General features: G+C 66.9%; 3 protein-coding genes across 3 annotated transcripts; 1 reads left to right on the forward strand and 2 right to left on the reverse strand.

The window, feature by feature from the left end:
- Positions 1–548: 548 nt before the first annotated feature.
- On the reverse strand, positions 549–5,140 carry CD5 (CD5 molecule). The gene is given in 14 exon segments (XM_068399550.1): positions 549–634; positions 794–916; positions 1,224–1,277; positions 1,689–1,773; positions 1,775–1,823; positions 2,130–2,424; positions 3,056–3,164; positions 3,166–3,221; positions 3,224–3,358; positions 3,535–3,597; positions 3,699–3,799; positions 3,801–3,990; positions 4,145–4,183; positions 5,089–5,140. Coding segments are annotated over 14 exon segments (1,437 nt in total).
- A 3,535-nt stretch (positions 5,141–8,675) lies between these two features.
- On the reverse strand, positions 8,676–13,657 carry CD6 (CD6 molecule). The gene is given in 13 exon segments (XM_068399552.1): positions 8,676–8,755; positions 8,848–8,997; positions 9,412–9,600; positions 9,716–9,796; positions 9,875–9,982; positions 10,063–10,083; positions 10,086–10,190; positions 10,299–10,439; positions 10,561–10,629; positions 10,730–11,029; positions 11,779–12,087; positions 12,226–12,300; positions 13,603–13,657. Coding segments are annotated over 13 exon segments (1,683 nt in total).
- A 1,628-nt stretch (positions 13,658–15,285) lies between these two features.
- On the forward strand, positions 15,286–18,748 carry SLC15A3 (solute carrier family 15 member 3). The gene is given in 10 exon segments (XM_068399556.1): positions 15,286–15,572; positions 15,574–15,750; positions 15,752–15,902; positions 17,076–17,365; positions 17,444–17,591; positions 17,708–17,803; positions 17,921–18,080; positions 18,160–18,255; positions 18,365–18,511; positions 18,609–18,748. Coding segments are annotated over 10 exon segments (1,692 nt in total).
- Positions 18,749–19,099: the final 351 nt, after the last annotated feature.

The raw sequence follows: 19,099 nt of genomic DNA on the forward strand, positions 1-19,099 counted from the left end.
GAGTGTGGTTATCCCGGGTTTGAGAGACAGAGAAGCCAGCAAACCCCTCCGAGCAGCCCTGAGCGTGGCTGCTGCGCTCGGCGCAGGTATGAAGCCTCGTCGACTCGTACAAATAGTTTAAAAAAACCCTCCCCACCTCACAATCTCCCACGAGCACGAGTGGGTTTGGCTCTGAGTGGGGCAGGGGCTTTGGGGACCGGCCCCGGGGGTCTCCCTTGGCGGCTGGGGGGATGCAGGCAGGTATTTGTCGTCTCTTCCATCAGCGTCACGTGGAATCGCAGCGGGGTTGGGGTTGGGAAAGGGACTTTCAGAGCTCATCTCCTCGATGGTGTGGGGCAGGGATGGCTTTTTGCTCGCCGGAGGTTGCGTCCCCGCCTCTGCCAGCGGGGCGGGGAGGTGGTTGGCAGCAGAAACGAGGTCGCTTGCCAAAAAATGCGAGAGAAAAGCCGCGGGTTCAGCAGTTGCTCAGCCTTGCGTGGGCCAGCGGCGGTGGGGATGGCTCGGCTCGGGGACCAGGGCGGTCCGAGGGGGTCCCAGGGGTGGGGGGGTCACACTCTACGGGCAGCGTGCAGGTCGTAGTCGCTGTCGGAAGAGTTGTCCGGAGGGTTGGAAGCTCTGCACGTGCCTTCCAGGGCTGGGGAGGGGATGGATGCGGCTCGTTAATGCATCCCCCAGCCCCGGCGCAGCCCCTCGCCCGCTCCCGGCACAAGTCTTGCCCTGATGGGGTGGTTCATCCCCATGGGTGCTGGTGGGGAGCGCGGAGGAGCCGTTCCCGGCACCCTCCTGCCCTTACCTGGGTAAGCCGAGAGGTGGGAGCTCTTCTGGGGGGGCTGAGCGTAGTCGTTGTCCCCCCCCTGCGCCCGCTGCCCCTCCGCCCGCGGCCTCGCGGTGACGGTGCTGTTGCGGTGGAAGGAGACTGGGAGAGGCGGTGGGAGCGGAGTCAGGATTTTTGGGGGTGGGTTTGGGGTTCAGGGCGATGCACCCACCCCACCGTGCCCAGGAGGGGAACGGGGCTGAGTAAAAGCGGGACCCGCTCCCGCAGCCCGAGCCGGGGCTCGTGAGTTCATATCGCTCCGATGAGTCAACGCAGGAAGCGAGAGCGGGGCTGGGGATGAGCCCCGCTCACACCTCCGCCGCCTGCTGCGCTCCAGGGGGGTGAGCAGCCCCCCCACACCCCAACCAGCCCCAAACCCACCCCCAATCCCAGCCCCGCTGCTCCTCACCCGTCTGGTTGAGTCCCGTGGGGCCGATCCATTGGCGCTGCTTCTTTTTGGAGACTGGAAGGCAGAGGCGGGCAGTGAGATGGGGAGGGGGGATCTCTGAGGACCTGCCTCACGCCCCTGCCCCGAGCTCCGCTCCCCCCAGCTGCCTCCCCCCCGCCAGCCCCATATGCCACCCTGAATAATCTCCTCCACCCAATAATCCCCCCCGAGACCCTCCGCCTGCTCTTTTGTGTCCGCTCCATGCCTAATCCCCGCTACCCCCCTCTCTGTGTGGGGCAGGCTTGGGGACAATGGGGCAGGGAGGGGGGGGGGAATCTGTGGGGCTGAGCAGCACGTGCATCTCCCAAAGCCCCCCCGAGGAGATGGAGGGGGAGCGGCAGGGCTGGAGCTGCCAGCTCTGAGCTGCCACATGGTGATGGCAGAGCACGAGGAGGAGGAGGAGAAGCTCCAGAGCTGGTCACCTACTTCTCTTCATCAGCCTCCTGTAGGCAGGAGGGCCACAGAGGAGGAGGAGGATGCCGAAGAGAAGCAGGGCCAGGCAGATGCTCAGCGATGGTGCCCGGGGCCGTGCCAGTGGGATGCGGCTTCTGAGGTCCTGGCCTGGGGAGAGGACGGGTGTCACCAGACGAGACCCTTGTGCTTGAGCACCCACCGCCCTGCCAGGAGGGCTGCAGGGAGCCCTGGCAAGGCTTTCCCCACCCTCTGCCCAGCCTTCACAGGGGGAAATCCCATCACCCAGCATCTCCCAGCATCTCCCAGCATCACCCAGCATCACCCAGCATCACCCAGCATCACCCAGCATCACCAGCATCACCCAGCATCTCCCAGCATCTCCCAGCATCTCCCAGCATCACCCAGGGATGCCCAGCCCTACCCCACAGTCCCCCCAGGGATCAAGCCCGGCACGACGGCTTACACACGACTCTGATCCGGGAGCAGGTTTGGGTGCCCCAGAGGCTGGCGGGGCAGAGGTGCAGGGTGGGGACCCCACAGGTGACCCCCATGGAAGGGGGGTCCTGGATCTCGGCGCTGGAGGAGAGGTTCCCGCAGCGCAGCTCCCGGCACAGCTGCCTGCCCCACTCGGCTCGCTGCGCCCGGTTGTCACACAGCACCCGCCACCGCCCCGCGGCGAACACCTCGACGTGCCCTTCGCAAGGCGTGGGGCCGGCCACCAGCCTCCGCAGGGCCTGGGGCTGGGAGCCTGGGGGGGAGAGAAGGCAGAGAGGGGTCAGACCCGGGGGGGGTCGGTGCAGGGATGCTCACGGCGTCTTGGCTTGGGGACCAGGGCGGGACACTTGTGAGCTGTACCAGGGGGGACACGTGTGAGCTGTACCAGGGCCACACATTGAGGAGCTTTGAGCTGTCCCCGTGGGGCAAGGCTGCTCTGGCAGCTGCCACCACGCAGCCGTGACACCCCCAATCCCACGGGTGGGCATCGAGGCAGGAACCCGGAGCACCCACGGCTCGGCTTCCGTGCCACCAAGCAGGGTGACGATGCTCCGGGTGAGCACCCGAGAAGCGGGGACAAACGCGGTGCTGGGCTCTGCCCGGGCAACCCCGTGCACCCACGGTGGGTTTTCGGGGTGCTGTGCCCCCTCCCTGGGCAGAGCTGGGGGCTGGGGGTGCCGCTGCCGGGAAACTGAGCGCGCCGGGGAGGTTTCCTGTTCTGCCTTCGCACGCAGCAGAGGAAGAGCAGGAGTGGGTGGCCGGGGCGCGTGGGGATGGATGGGGCTGCTGCCCTGCTCGGGGCATCCAGCCCAGCGATCCCCCCACCCCACTGCCCGCGGCCACCACCCAGCCCCTCGCCCGGGGGGTCTGGAAGGATCTCTCACCCGAGCAGATGACAAAGGCCGGCGCTTGTCCCCGCTGGGCGCTGGTCCTGTTGAAGCAGTCGAGCAGCGAGCGGCTCTCGCAGGGCTCCGTCACCTCCCACCGCACCGGGCAAGTGGCTTCCCCGCTCCGGCTTGGAGTAGCCAGGGATGGCGGAGCCGCAGCCAGAGCCTGGCAGAGGCGGGTGGCCAGCTCGGGCGAGAGGCTGGGGTTGCCCACCACGGCCCCCCATAGCCCCTGCCTGTGCAGCTCCACAAAGCCCGAGCAGCCAAAGGCCCCATCCACCAGCCGCAGCCTGGGGGGTCCTGGGGAGGAAAAACACCTCGTTACACACGTTAATTGCCCCGTGTCTGAAGCTTAATTGCCCCATTGATGCCTCAAACGCTATGAATGGGTCTGGTGATCTCGCAAGCCGGGGGGCAGTTTGCTTTGCCAGTGCCCCCCAGTTTGGCTTCACCATGCCCAGGGCTGGGGCTCTTACCGGTGGGCTCCGGGCTGGTGGCCAGTGGCACCGGTGTGGGCTCAGGAGTGGTTTTTATTGGCTCTGGAAAGAGAAGAGAGGGGTCAGGTCGGGGTGGGTGGTCCCCAGGTCGGGGTGGGTGGTCCCCAGGGCTGGGGGTGGCCAGGGTGGGGGTCCGGGCTCACCGCTGCAGGCGAGGGCGGCGTGCTCCGTGCAGTTGGCCAGCACCCAGCGGCACCCCGCCAGGGTGGCTAGTGGCCCCCGGCACCGCAGTCCGCGCTCGTGGCTCCTTCCCAGTGGTAAAGACGAGCCGGAGTGGCTCGGCGATGGGGGGGCCGCAAGCCAGCTGCTGGCAGATGCCCTCCGCGCCAGCTTTGCCCACGCTGTCCCGGCACACGCGGCTCCACTCGCCCTCCCACTTCACCTCCAGCAGCCCGGCGCAGCGGCAGCCGCCGGCGGCGAGCCGCAGGCTGGGCTCTGCGGGGTAAACGGGGGGCTCTGGGGGTCCTGGGGGCTGGGGGACCCGGTGGCAAGAAGCCCACGATGCCACAGAGCCACCTTCAAAGCCACGCTAACGAAGCCGTGGCCGAGGAGCTGCTAATGAAGCCACGGCGGCGTCCCCCACACTCACCTCCAGGGTTGGGGGCAGCTCCTCCGTGGCCAAGGACGGCTGCAAGAGAGGGGGGGGGACAGGGTGTCAGGCGTGGTCCTCACCCCAGGGAGGTGGGACCCCCCCAGCCTGGGGCAGCAGCTCCTGGCTCTTGGTGGTGTTTTGGGGGAAAAAGGTGGTTTTAGGGGCTCAGATGGTGCCAGGGGAGGAGTGGTGATGGTGGCCAGGAGCTCGCTGGCCATGCCGTGCTGTGACACTTTGGGGACATCTTTGTCCCAAAGTGGTGGGGACAGAGCCCCAGGGGCCGGAGGAGGAGGAGGCTGGGTCGTGCTGGCTTCACCCTCGGCGACAGAAGAGCATTTTCTGGCTTTCATGGTGAATTTGCTCTCCTCCTCCTCCTCACGCCTTGAATTCAAATAAATACCAACGACCTCGTGCAACCGGCCCCGTTGCCCATCTGTCTATAATTATGGCACCTGCTAATTACTGCTAATTAGCATCACCGCTGGTAGGAAGGTCCGGCCGAGCAGTGGAGGATGGTGCCACCATCACCGCGGCGCCACGTGGAGCGAGGGGCAGCCAGGGGATGGGGATGGGGGACGGCGGCTGCCCCCCAGCACCCCGAGGCTCGCTCCTGGGGACCCCCGGAGCTGGGGGGGACCGGCCACTGGTCACTGGCCCTTCTCCCCCTCCCCTGGCCCGAGCCCCTGCGCTTGGGGCTTGCCCAGGTGGGCACAGGGTGCCATGGGCGAGGTGAGGTGGGCACGCGCTGAGCCCATGGGCAAGGGCACGGGGCTGAGCCCCCCAAAACACACCCAGCACGGGAGAACTGGGGGGTTTGCCATTGGGATTGAGGGATCCCAGGGTGGGTCCCCTGGCACGGTGGGTGCAGCAGCCCTGGCCCCCCAGGGATCCCCTGGCACGGTGGGTGCAGCACCCCCAGCCCCCCCCCCAGCCATACTCACCCCACGGCCCCAGCAAGAGCAGCACGTGCAGGGCGGGCTGCGGGGCTGCCATCGGCCACCTCCTGGTCCCCAGCGCTGGTGGCTGAGCCGGGGGCACCGCCGCCTCTGCTCCCCGGCCCCGGGGACGGCGGGCGAGGGGGGGACGGGCAGGAACAGGCTGTTTTTCCTCCCTCTGTGGTTTGTTTTTTGCGTCACGTCTCCGCTCGTTTCAAGTCTCGACTTGGCGGCTGCCTCCAAGGTGCCAGAGAGCAACCCTGGGGGGGCTTGGCACCCATCCTGGGGACCCCCCCTCAGCCCCCCGTCTCTGCAGAGGGCGTGAGGATGGTGAAGGTAGCCAGGGCTGGGGTGTCGGGGGGACCCCAGCTCACCCCATAAAGCTGCTGGTGGGTGGGAGGTGGCAGCACCCAAAAGTGGGGGCACCCAAAGGAGAGCTGGGGGGGCACGAGGTGGGGCAGGGGCACCCGAAGCACCGTGATGTCCCCCCCTGGGGTGGGTTTTGGGGAGGTTTCATCCTGCTTCACCCAGTTGGTGACACCCTGGGGACACTGTATCCCTACAAGGGCCCGTGGGGCACAGGAGGTGATGGAGCAGGGGAAGGGAGAGGCGTTAATTGATTGCGCCCTAATTAATTCCTCCCAATCCAGGTCATGCGTGCTAACGAAGGCAGCTGTTTTCCATTGACCCCGGGGTGTTTCTGCTGAAAGGAGAGGCCTGGGTGAGCTCGGTGAGGTTCAGACCTCCCTTCCCCTCCCACTGCCACCACCCTGGGCTGCTGCCCGGAGCCACGGGGTGCTCTGATCCCCCACCCCAGAGCAGGGGCTCGGCTCCCCGGGGGGTTTCCTGCCCCAAAACATAACCCAGCTGGAGGGAACCCACCTCAGTGATCCCCTCCCGGCTCCTTGGGGTGCTCCCCACACCCCCCATGTGGTGCCACCCCTCCCAGTCATCCTGGGGGTCCTGGCTTGGGGCTGTGATGGCCCATAGGGTGCTGGGGGTCATGGTGCCCCCCCCACCCACCCCAAGCTGGGTGCAAGACCCAGCCCTGGGTGAACCCTTCATGTGGGACTCAGCTGGGGCTGCACTGGGAGGGGGGGAACTGGGTCCCTCTCACCCCAAATCACCCTGAGGTCGGTGATTCACCTCGAACATCTCTAGGACCCTTCGCCCCGTGCCCCAGTGGCAACTGGGTTATCCCCCGCCCCACGGCGCTGGTACCCCGTGAGCATCAGCATCCTCCACCATCCCAACAGCCACCCTTGGCGAAGGTGCCACCATCCCCTGTCACAGGGAGGTGTGAGGGCACCTGGGGGCACCCCCGTGCCCCTCACCGTGGCGCCCGGTGCCTGCCCGCTCCTCTCGCCCCTTGGCTGGGGCTTTGTTGCTATTTCGGTGCTTCCTCCGCCGTTGTTGCGGCGCGGCCCCTTTGTTCGGCGGCGCCGGAGCCTCTCGCCTCGGCAAACAGCTGGAGGATGTGGCTGGGGTGAGGGGGGGGGGGGTAAATTTTCCACGGGGGTGGGTCTGAACCCCAACCTCCACCTCGCCGCACCCCGGGGAGATGGAAACCCGCCGGGGTGGGAGAGGTGCCGTGGGGTGGGAGAGGTGCCACGGGGTGGGAGATGTGCCCTGGGGGGGAGATGTGCCCTGGGGTGGGAGAGGTGCCCTGGGGTGGGAGATGTGGGTGGGAGAGGTGCCGTGGGGTGGGAGAGGTGCCCTGGGGTGGGAGAGGTGCCATGGGGTGGGAGAGGTGCCAGGGGTGGGAGAGGTGCCGTGGGGTGGGAGACGTGCCATGGGGTGGGAGAGGTGCCATGGGGTGGGAGAGGTGCCACGGGGTGGGAGATGTGCCCTGGGGTGGGAGACGTGGGGTGGGAGATGTGCCCTGGGTGGGAGAGGTGCCACGGGGTGGGAGATGTGCCCTGGGGTGGGAGACGTGGGGTGGGAGATGTGCCCTGGGGTGGGAGAGGTGCCTTGGGGTGGGAGAGGTGCCCTGGGGTGGGAGACGTGCCCTGGGGTGGGAGAGGTGCCATGGGGTGGGAGAGGTGCCCTGGGGTGGGAGACGTGCCACGGGGTGGGAGACGGGTGGGAGACGTGGGGTGGGAGATGTGCCGTGGGGTGGGAGACGTGCCCTGGGGTGGGAGAGAGGTGCCCTGGGGTGGAAAAGAGCCATGTGGGGCACAGGGAAGCCCCCCCAGGGTGGGGGGATGGAGGGGTGCCACCCCCCAGGTGCACCTGCCTCGGCTGGGTGTCCTTGTCCCCAGGCTGCGCCTGGCACGGGGTGATGCCACTTTGCTGGGGCGTCCTGGCAGGGCTCGGGGGGACAGTGGGATGCCCCAGCTTTGGCCCTGGCATAAGGGGTGCTGGAGGGGGTTTGCCCCCCCCGGGGGGCTGTACCCCACCCCTGAGCCCTGGGCGAGGGGGACAGGTCCCCCCTGGGCTGGCAGCTGGCAGTGTCCCACTTCCCGGCTTGGGATCTGCCCCACAGGCCCCGGGTGGGGTGAGGAGGGTCCAGGACCCCCCAGCACCACCAGACAGCACCCCTCGAGCCCCCCTGGCCAGGGTTTATGGGTCCAGTGGCCAGTGTGTCCCCAGGATGGGGAGGACAGTGGCCCAGCAGGGTGGGGGGAGGCTCGGGGGGAGCCGCTGCGTCCATTGCTGTGTTGGCACGGAGTGTCGAGGACGGCTGGGGGATGTCACCACCCCACGTGCCCACCACCTGCCTCCCTGCAGGGCCAGCCCTGGGGACCGATGGCCACCCCCAGGGACCGATGGCCACCCCCAGGGACTGATGCCCACCCCTGCGGACCAATGGCCACGCCTGGGGACTGATGGCCAACCATGGGGATTAATGGCCACCCTTGGGGATCAATGGCCACCCCCAGGGACTGATGGCCACCCTTGAGGATCAATGGCCACCCCTGGGCACCGATGGCCACCCTTGGGGATCAATGGCCACCCCTGGGGACCAATGACCACCCCCAGGGACCGATGGCCACCCCTGGGATTAATGGCCACCCCTGGGACCGATGGCCCCCCCAGGGACCAATGGCCACCCCTGGGCACCGATGGCCACCCATGGGGATTAATGGCCACCCCAGGGGACCGATGGCCACCCCTGGGGACCGATGGCCACCCCCAGTGCTATGGAGCTGGATTGAGCCCTGTGTCCCCCTTCCCTGCTGCCATGGCTGGGGACACGAGGTCTGGCTGCTCCTGCCCTGCCAGCAGCCAGGGGACCTGTGACCAGTGCAGGTGACACTGCTCACCTCGGCTGTGCCCAGCCTGGCAGGGGGTTGCAGGAAGGGACATCTTTGGGTCACTTATCCCTCGCTGCTCTGTGGGCAACTGGGGAGCCTTGGGAACCCTCGGTGACCCAGCCTTGCTGCGGGGCTGGTGACAGCCACCCCTATGGCCGGGGGACACGGTGACCCACTGGGAAAAGCTTTTAATGGCAGCACTCAGCGTCACCCCGGGTGCCACCGGGACCGGTGCCCACAGAGGAGGTGGCTGGAGGAGTCTGGAGGAGCCGTTGGTGGTGGGATGGTGGGTGTGTGGCCACACGCAGTGCCAGGTCCCCCCTGCCATCGCCCTCCTCAGTAGGCAGAGCCCTGGATGTCATCGTAGTCGCTGCCCTCAGAGGAGTTGGGGTCCTGCGGGTGTCCCCCCGAGGGGGCTGACCAGCCTGCGAGGGAGGGAGCCCATCAGGAGGGTGCTGACCCCCCCCACACCACCCCGCTCCCCCCCCCGCCAGCGCGGGGTCCTCACCGGCCTGTGGTGGCTCCGTGCCCTCCACGTTCTCGTACCATTCCCCCGAGGAGGTGCTGGAGCTGTCGGCGGGGTCGGGCTGTGCTGGAGACACGGGTGCCCAGGGCGGGGAGGGCACTGGGACGGGCACAGGGGGGGCTGCTGGGGGAGCTGGGGGAAACAGGGGCTCTTACTGGTGCCTCCCATCCCCTGGGGTCCCCCACTCCCGGTTCCCTCCCTGGGGCTGTCCCCATCGCTGGGGTCTCTCCGTCCCTGCTCCTGTCCCCACGGCTGTCCCCATCTCTGGGGTCTCTCCATCCCTGCTCCTGTCCCCACGGCTGTCCCCATCCCTGGGGTCTCCATCCCTGCTCCTGTCCCCAGGGTTGTCCCCATCGCTGTCCCCATCCCTGGGGTCTCTCCATCCCTGCTCCTGTCCCAGGGTGTCCCCATCACTGTCCCCATCCCTGGGGTCTCCATCCCTGCTCCTGTCCCCAGGGCTGTCCCCATCCCTGGGGTCTCCATCCCTGCTCCTGTCCCCAGGGCTGTCCCCATCCCTGGGACCCCACACGTGCCGGCGGTGCCCACCTGTGCCAGGGTAGCCGTGGGCGGTGGGTGCCGTGTGCCGGTGGGTGCCCTGGGCTGGGGGCAGTGGGCAGAGCCGGGTGTGCGGGGCGGGCGCGCTGTCGTTGCAGTAGGGCTCGGTGGAGGAGGAGAAGGAGGAGGTGGAGGAGCTGCTCGCCCTGCCACGGGACGGGGGGCCCAGCCTGGCCGGCACTGCGGGGCACAGGGCTCATGTCAGCCCCTCCTGTGCCCCGCGGCACCCCTGGGCACCCCTGGGCAGGATGGGCAGTGCCCCAGGACAGAGGGACAGGCACCCCTCGTGTCATACCCTCCACGGGGAATGTCTCCATCCCATCCTGGATGGGCGTCAGCGGGAGCAGCTGCTCCCCGGGCTGCCGGCGCAGGGAGTCTGCGGGGAGGGGACATCAGCGGGGACAGCCCCGGGGTGCCCCCAGGGTGGCAGGGGGGGTCCCAGGGGGACACTCACTGTAGAAGGTGGACAGGGCCACGGGTGGCTTGCTGCTGAAGTCGTAGTGTTCGTAGTCGGAGTCAGAGTCGGAGTCCTTGGTGGTGGGACGCGCTGGGACCGGTGGGTCTGGGGGGTGAGACGGGGATGTGGCAGCCATGGCTCCTGCCCGCAGCCCCCCGCGGTGGCCGGTGACCCGCCAGCCCTACCTGGTCCTTTGGGCACGCTGGGGGCACCTCCCTGTAGTCGTTGGAGTTCCCCGAGGGCACGTTGGGGATCTGGGTGCTGTGGGTCACCAGGACGGGCCCAGCCAGCCCGAGGGAGGACATGGAGTGGGCTGTGGGGACACGGTGCCCACTCAGTGGAGCTGAGCCCAGGGCACACGGTGGCCCTGGCTGGGCTGGCGGTGGCCAGAGCCCGCCGTGCCCCCACGTGGGCTCCTTACCGCTCCTCTTCCTCACCCTCAGCAGGGCGGCGGTGAAGGCCAGCACAGTGAGGAGGAGCAGCGCTGCCAGCACCAGGCAGAGGACGAAGAGGGGCACGTGCAGAGGGGACGGTGCCCCCGCGGCCAGCGAGCCCTCCTCAGCTGGGACAGAGAACAGACACAGCTCGTGACACCCACAACATCCCCTCTCCAGGTAAGGGGGGGAGCTGGGTGCTCCCTGAACCCCCCCCCACCCCAGGTGGTGGCTGAGCAGGACACTCACCTCTCAGGAGGGTGATGTTGCTCGGTGTCACCGTGGCCAGCGGGGTGGGTGTCTGCAAGCCCTGGGAGCCTGGCAGGAGGGGGATAGGGACAGAGGGGGCAGAAGAAGCTGGGTTGGGGACCCCCGTGGCCACAAGCAGGGGTCAGGCAGGGTGGGGGGTGTCTCATACCGTTGCAGACCACCCCGACCGCCCGGGACTGGTGGCACGGAGCTGATTTATTGTAGGTCCACTGGCAGTGGGCTAACGAGGGCTGGTGGCTGTCGCACTGGTAGAGCATCCTGGCGGGCAGCGTGTGGGCGAAGGCAAGCTGCTGGAGGGGCTCCCCGCAGCCCAGCGTGCCGCACAGCACCCTGGCCTCCAGCTCGTACCACGTGCTGTCGCACACCGTGCTCCAGGTGCCGCGGAAGAACACCTCCACCCGGCCGGCGCAGCCGTCCCGGCCCCCGGAGAGCCGCCACTCCTGGTGCTCTGTGGGCAGAGAGCGGGGCTGGGGTGGGCTGACCCGGTACCTCCTGCCCAGCCCAACCCAACCCTTGCCAGCCCCACAGGATCCAGAATCAACCAGGTTGGAAGAGCCCTCTGGGATCATCGAGTCCAACCATTGCCCTGACACCACCATGGCAACTAGACCAGGGCACTAAGTGCCATGGCCAGGCTTTTCTTAAACCCCTCCAGAGATGGTGACTCCACCACCTCCCTGGGCAGCCCCTTCCAATGGCTAATGACCCTTGCTGAGAAGAAATGCTTCCTAATGTCCAACCTGAACCTCCCCTGGCCAAGCTTGTGGCTGTGTCCTCTTGTCCTGTCACTAGTTGCCTGGGAGAAGAGGCCGACTCCCACCCGCTACAACCTCCCTTCAGGCAGTTGTAGACTGCACTAAGGTCACCTCTGAGCTCCTCTTCTCCAGGCTAAACACCCCAGCTCCCTCAGCCGTTCCTCGGAGGTCAGACCCTCCAGACCCTTCACCAGCTTGGTCACCCTCCTCTGCACTCGCTCCAACACCTCAATGGGGTTGGTGTGTCCCAAGTGCAAGACCTGGCCCTTGTTCTTGTTGAACCTCACGCCGTTGGTCTCAACCCATCTCTCCAACCCATCCAGACCCCTCTGCAGACCCTTCCTACCCTCCAGCAGATCCACACTCCCACCCAGCTTGGGGTCAGCTGCACCTTCACTGAGGGTGCCCCCATCCCTACGCCCAGATCGGGTGCCGGACCCACCTGAGCACACCACGCCGGCGTCTTCCTTGTGGCTGCAGTCGTGCTCCAGCGCGGCTTTGCAGTCCCACAGATGCTCCTCGTGCCCCTCGCAGCCCACCTCGTCCCGCAGGATGGGGCCGGTGCCCCGGCCGAAGGCGGCATCGCCGGGGGCGCGCACGGCCCGGCCGCACCGCAGCTGCCGGCACACCACGTCGGCGTCGGGCAGGTCCCAGGCGTCGTCACACACCGTCCCCCAGGTGCCCGCCAGCTCCAGCTCCACGCGACCCTCGCACCGGCTCCGGCCACCAGCCAGCCGCAGCGTGCCAGGACCTGGGCGAGACGCGAGGGAAGCGGGTACGTGTGGCCCTGGCACTGTCCCCCGTGCCACCACCACGTGGTAGCAGGACGGGATGCTGCCATCCCTGTCCCCACTGAAATATGGGTTCAAGGAGGGTCCCTGGCCCTCACCTGGTGCCACCGAGGTGTTGCCAGCCAGGGTGCTGCCAGCCAGGGTACTGCGAGGCCCCGTGGGCTCCGTGGGGGCTGCGAGGAGGAAGGGACAGGGGTTACGAGGGGCTGAGCCCACCGGGACCCCCTTGTCCCCTGCCCGGGGCTGGGTGACCCCTCTGAGCAGGGCAGGAGGTGACGCGGTGGGTGGATGGAGCTGGTGGCTGCAGGACAGGTGGACACCAAGGTGAAAGCAGGAGGGAGGGCAGTGGGTATTGGGGCACCAACCCCCACTTTGGTGGCAAACCAGAGGGAGATGTGGCTCTGGTGCCACCCCGTCATGGAGCCATGGGGAGGATGGGGGGCAGATGGAGGGGGTGCAGGAATGTGATGCTGATTTGGGAGAAGGGTGACCAAAATGTCACCCCCAGGCTGCCACAAAACGGGTGGCACCATGGGGACCCCCACCACCTCGAGCCCTGGCCATGCGGGCACGGCTCACTTGCAGCCCTCAAAGTCAACCCCTGTTGTCCCCTACATCAGGGGACAACGTGCCCTGGGGCCAAATCCTGGTGTGGGGTCTGCCTGCACCCTCTGGCACTGGAAAAATAGGGTGATTTTTGGGACCACTGGTAGAGCCCCGCTCCCACCAGTCCTCATCGAGGGGCACCAGTTTGGGGGGGCTGGTGGGGTGCGTTGGGTGGGTGTCCTGGTGGGCTCTGGTTTGGGGTTAAAAATATGAAAGGAGAAGGTAAGGGGTGAGCGTGGGAGCCAGGGAAGGGGTGCCCAGCGGGGTCCCCAGGCAGGGTGCTGGCACCCCGGCAGCGAGGGTGCGGGCAGGAGCCGTTAGCGGAAACGAAGGCGACGGTGAACGTTCCCCCGTTGAGCAGAGGCGTCGAGGCTGCTTCTGGCGGCCATTTGGGGTGTGAAAACACCCTAAATCCTGCCGGGCCGGGGGGAAGCAGGTGGCATCACCCCCAAAAAGCCACCCCGGGGTGATGCTGGTGGCACGAGCAGGTGGGATGGCGAAGCCAGGAGAGCATCGCCCTGTCCCCGCAGGGTGGGAGCTGGGGGCGCGATGGCCTGGAGAGCACTTTGAGGGTCTCCAAGCCCTAAGCAGGGACCCCAGCCCCTAAGCAGGGACCCCAACCCCTAAGCAGGGACCCCATTGCCTCGCTCCCTCGCAGGGAGAGGGACCCCATTCGCAGGGAGGGGGGTCAAGGAGCAGCGGAGGTTGCCCCAGCCGTGCCAAGCGCCTTGGGCAGGAGAAGAGCTTTGCTGACCGACACCCCCGACCCTGGCAGCACCCCCGGGCTCCAAAATCACCGGAGCCATCGTCCCCGGGGTCCCGGCACGCGGGGAGGGACAGGAAGGGGGGTGGTGGGGACGTCGCCGTACCTTGTCCGGGTGCCACGGCGGAGAGAGCTGCCAAGAGCAGGCAGAGCCCCTCCATCCTGCTCAGCGCCTGTGGGGCAGCCCCATGGCAGATGTGGGGGTCACGGGGGTCCTGTTGTGCCGCCGCCTCTCTCAGCAGCTTGGGGACATGTTGGCTGCGTCCCGCCTTGCGCCGCTTGCCACCAGTGAGCTCTGGGCTCCCTGGGCTTGTGGTGGAGGGCTGCAGGAAGCCAGCTCAGCGCCGTGGGGCGGAGGAGCGCGATGGGGTGGCTCCATCCTGCGGGGAGGGGAAGCGGGGGGTCGGGCGGAGGTGGGGACCACGCCACGTGCCTGTGGTGTCCCTCGGGGTCACGGGGACCTGGTGGTCCCATCCCAGGTGATGCTCAGCCACGGGGGATGTGAATCTTGCAGGAGCCACACTTGGGTGTGCCACCATGTGGGACAGCATCGCCGGTGACACGGTGACACGGGAGGGGGGACTCAGGCTCCCCCGAGCTCCGGGACCTCCATGGGGTGATGGAGCAGAGCGTGGGGCTCCCTCCTTCTTCCCCGTGTCCTGGGGCTTGGGGTGGGCAGGAGGGTGCTGGTGAGGCCACGGACGTGGTGGGTGCTGCTGGCTGAAGGGTCCTTCGCACCCTGCTCCAGCCTGGGGCACGTCAGGGAGCCGTGGGGATGGTGGAGCCGTGGGGATGGTGGAGCCGTGGGGGTGTGGGAGCTGTGGGGATGTGGGGTGGGGATGGTGGAGCTGGTGGGATGGTGGAGCCGTGGGGATGTGGGAGCCATGGGGATGGTGGAGCCGTGGGGATGGTGGAGCTGGTGGGATGGTGGAGCTGTGGGGATGTGGGTGGGGATGTGGGAGCGGGTGGGATGTGGGAGCTGTGGGGATGGTGGAGCCGTGGGGATGTGGGAACTGTGGGGATGTGGGAGCCGTGGGGATGGTGGAGCTGGTGGGAGGTGGGAGCCATGGGGATGTGGGAGCCATGGGGATGTGGGAGCTGTGGGGATGGTGGAGCCGTGGGGATGTGGGAGCTGTGGGATGTGGGAGCTGGTGGGATGGTGGAGCTGGTGGGAGGTGGGAGCCGTGGCTGTGGGGTGGGCAGCGCTGCCCATGGGCTCTCCCCCTGCCCCGGGGAGCCCCAAGGGGCTTGTTTGGGCAGGAGGGGCTGGAAACTGGTGTGTGCTGGGGGGCAGTTTGGCGGTGTGGAGGACTGGGGGGGGTTCCTCTCTCCCCTGCGCTTCTTGCCTTTCTCACCTACAAATTTTTTTAATTATATTTATTTTTTTTAACCTGAAAGCCGCTGCTGACTCAGGTGGAAAATAGGCAAATTTCCGAGAGGCAAACGGGCACACAACCCCCCCGCACCCCCCAGCCCCATTTCCTTAGGAAATCGGGCTGCAAAATAAACTGGGACAACACTGGGGTGAGGAGTTTTGGGGTGGGGGGGTGACATGCCCGGGGGGCAGCCGGTGTGGTGGCCCTGGGCTTAGCTTTATGCCAGCCCTGGGTGCGTGCTGGTGGGTGCCCCGTAGGGAGGGTTTGGGTGCCAGGGACCCAGCTGATGGGGGGGGACACACACAGGGAACCCCCCCAGGAAGGAGAAGCCGCGTTGGCTGCTGGGGATTTTCGTGTCATATGATGGGGGGGGAATGGGGAAGTGGGACCGGGGTGGAGGACATGGGGGGGGAATGGGGACGTGGGACCGGGGCGGAGGACACGGCGGGGTCACAGGGACGGTGGCAGGACGGGGACCCCTGAACGGGGGTCAGGGCATGGTGGGGAAGGGGGACAGCACGGAGAGGAGCCCCTTGCTGGGGGGGACACCCCTGAAGGGGCGTGGGGTGGCGTGTGTGGCCGTGCTGGGGGCGGGGGGGCTGGAGCGGGTGGCTTTTGTCACCATCGCGGCCAGCCTGGTGCCATACCTCACCGGTGGCACCTTCTCCTGGGAGGGCACCCAGGCGTCCCGGCCCGCGTGGTCTTCCTGGGGCTTCCTACCTGCTCTCGCCCGTGGGTGGCTGGCTGGCTGATGTCTACCTGGGCCACCGTGTCACCGTGGTGCTCAGCTTCTCGCTGTGCCTGCTGGCAGCGTGCCTGCTGCCCGTCACCACCTCGCCGGATGGGCTCCTCTCGGCGTGCGGGCAGCTGCCTGCCCACGCCGTCCGCAACTGCTCTTGGCACGGTGGTGGACGTGCCAGGGGAAGCCCCCCAGCAGTACTGTGCACCCACCATCTACATTGACCTCCTGCTCCTGGCGCTGGGCGCCAGCTCCCTCAGAGCCAACCTCAGCCCCTTCGGCGCCGACCAGGTGAGCATCCTTCTCCCAACCATGGATCTGTGGGTCTGCCCACCTAGCCAAGGTGGGTAGGGTCCCCCATGGGGTGGAGGAGATCATAGACTCATAGACTGGGAGGGGTTGGAAGGGACCTCTGGAGATCATCGAGTCCAACCCCCTGCCAGAACAGGACCAGCCTAGGGCAGGTCACACAGGAACGCATCCAGATGGGGCTTGAAAGCCTCCAGAGAAGGAGACCCCACACCCTCTCTGGGGAGCCTGTTCCAGGGCTCTGTCACCCTCACAGTAAAGAAGTTCTTCCTCATGTTGAGGTTGAACTCCCTGTGCTCCAGCTCGCACCCATTGCCCCTTGTCCCATCGCAGGGCACAAGTGACAAGTTGCCCCTTTCCTCTTGACACCCACCCTCATCTATTCATCCACATTAATCAGGTCCCCTCTCAGTCTTCTCCTCTCCACACTCAAAAGCCCCAGGGCTCCCAACCTTTCCTCCTAAGGCAGGTGTTCCAGTCCCTCCATCACCCTCGTAGCCCTCCGCTGGACTCTCTCCAGTAGATCTCTGTCCCTCTTGAACTGGGGAGCCCACAACTGACCGCAATACTCCAGGTGAGGTCTCACCAGGGTAGAGTAGAGGGGGAGGAGGACCTCCCTTGGTCTGCTGGACACACAATGCACCCCAGGAGCCCATTGGCCTTCTTGGCCCCAAGAGCACATCGCTGTCCCCTGGATAACTTGTTGTCCACCAGGACTCCAAGGTCCTTCTCCATGGAGCTGCTCTCTAGCAGCTCGCCTCCTAACCTGTCCTGGTGCATTTTATTCCTCCTTCCCAGGTGTAGGACTCTGCACTTGTTGAACCTCATGAGGTTCCTCTTTGCCCAGCTCTCCAGTGTGTCCAACTCATGCTGAATGGCCACACAGCCTTCAGGTGGATCAGCCAAACCTCCCAAACTTGCTGAGAAGACACTCTGTGCCTTCATCAAGGTCACTGATGAAGACGTTGAACGGGACTGGATGTCCTGTTCAGATGTGGTTGTACCCCATAGATCATCTCTGAACCCTTCGAGACCCTTGGGACATCCCTGCTGGGAGAAGGAGGGAGGGAAGCTGGGAGGTGAGGGGTGGGATGGGGCATGGAAGGAGGTTTGACGCTGCCAGGGCTGAGAGGGACCATCCCTCCATGCTGGCAGGTGAGGGACCGGGGTGGTGACGCCACACGACGCTTCTTCAACTGGTTCTACTGGAGCACCAACATCGGGGCCGTCTTCTCCCTGCTGGTGGTGGCCTTTGTCCAGCAGAACATCAGCTTTCTGGCCGGCTACCTCATCCCCGTCACCTGCCTGGCCTTGGCTCTCCTCATCTTCCTCCTGGCCACCCCAACCTTCGTCACCAAGCCACCCACGGGCAGCCAGGTCTCCGCCATGCTCAAGCTGGCCCTGCAGAGCTGCGGCTGCCCCTGGTTGGGGGGCACCAGGGCCAGGTGAGAAGGGTTGGGGGTGGTCTCTGGGGTTCTGGGCCCTCCCAGCCCTGGCCTTTCCCATGCTGTCCCTCTCCCCAGGCTGTGTGGTCACCGGTGGGAGGCTGAGGACCCTCTCCCCACCAGTGGAGCCCCTTCGCCCGAGGAGGACCTTGCCAACTTCCAGGTGCTGGCCCGCACCCTGCCCGTGATGCTGACCTTCATCCCTTACTGGATGGTCTACTTCCAGGTGAGGTGCTGGGTGGCCCAGGGTGGGCACCACGGGCTCTGCTCCCAGATGGACCCACCACCACCACCACCGATGGTCCCTGCCCGGTGCAGAGCCACCATCCCGCTGCCTTTCAGATGCAGTCGACGTATCACCTCCAAGGTCTGCACCTCCACACCCCAAGCATCTTCCAGCACGGCCAGGACCACACCAGCACCCTCCAGGGCTACACGGTGAGGGATGGGGCCAGCAGCTCCGTGGAGGTGATGGGGTGGGAGCTGGGACATCCCATGAGACGCTGAGCTCCCCGCCGGGGTGAGGGCTGTGTTTGACCTGCCTCTGCCCCACAGCTCCCAGATGCTTGGCTACCGCTGGCCACCGTGGTGGCCTTGGTGCCCCTGAAGCACCACCTCATCGACCCCTTCCTGGCCAGGCACGGGCTGCTGCCCTCGGCGCTCGAGCAGGTCACCCTGGGCATGTTCTTCAGCCTCGCCTCCATCCTCGCGGCGGGTAGGACAAGGGCTGGGGTGGGACGTGGACATGGGCAGGGGCTTGGTGGGCACTCAGCCCCCTCTGCCCCACCCCACAGGTGTTCTGGAGCACGTGGCTGCCACGCCGCCCAGCTGGTGGCAGGTCCCCCAGTACCTCCTCATGGGCACTGGTGAGCTCTTCACCAGCATCTCCGGTGAGCGGTGCCCACCTCCCCCTGACCCCGGGGTGCCCACCAAAGCCCTGGTGGGTTGGGTTGGTGGAACAACCCCCAAGGGTCTGAGCGTTCCCCCGCTGTCCCACAGGCCTGGAGTTCGCCTACACCGAGGCCCCCAACTCCATGAGAGGAGCCACCATGGGGGTCTTCTTCTTCATGGCCGGGGTGGGCTCGCTGCTGGGGTGGGGGCTGCTGGCCCTCCTCTCGCTGTCCACCCGCTGCCCTGAGGACTACGGTGAGCACCGGCACGGGGGGTGTCACCTCCTGCTTGGGGTGAGGTGTGGGACATGGCGGGGGGTCCTGAGGGCTCTGACCCCCCATCCCACTCGCAGGAGGACGCTGCCACATGGACAACTACTTCATCCTACTGGGGGGCATCCAGGCCACCACCTGCCTGCTCTTCACCGGGATCTCCAGGTGCTACCGGAGCCACCCACGTGCCCCCCACGTCTGCACGGGGCCGGAGGAATGACACGGTGCCATGGGGGGGTGGTGGGGCATCACCCCCCGCCTTCCCTGGGGGTGGGGATGCTGGTCCCAGTGCCACCAGGGGACAGGACCCCGGTCACCCAACCTCTGTGGGGTTTGGGGAGCTGCGGGGATGGGTGGAAGGGGAAGGGTGGGTGGGTGCCAGCAGGGTGATAGAGCGGCGGGGGGTGTCTCCTGCTGTCACCCAGGGGGATTTGGGGGTGTCTGGGGATCACTGGGACAAACTGGGGGGCTTGGGGCTGAATAAAGGGACCTGCTGGCTGCCAGTGCAGGAGACACTTCGTGGGGGCTTGGGGGGGGACCAGGGACCAGGGGGGACCCCCAGGACCAGGCA

Source organism: Nyctibius grandis, chromosome 4 (assembly GCF_013368605.1).
Source record: "Nyctibius grandis isolate bNycGra1 chromosome 4, bNycGra1.pri, whole genome shotgun sequence".
Taxonomy (NCBI): Eukaryota; Metazoa; Chordata; class Aves; order Nyctibiiformes; family Nyctibiidae; genus Nyctibius; species Nyctibius grandis.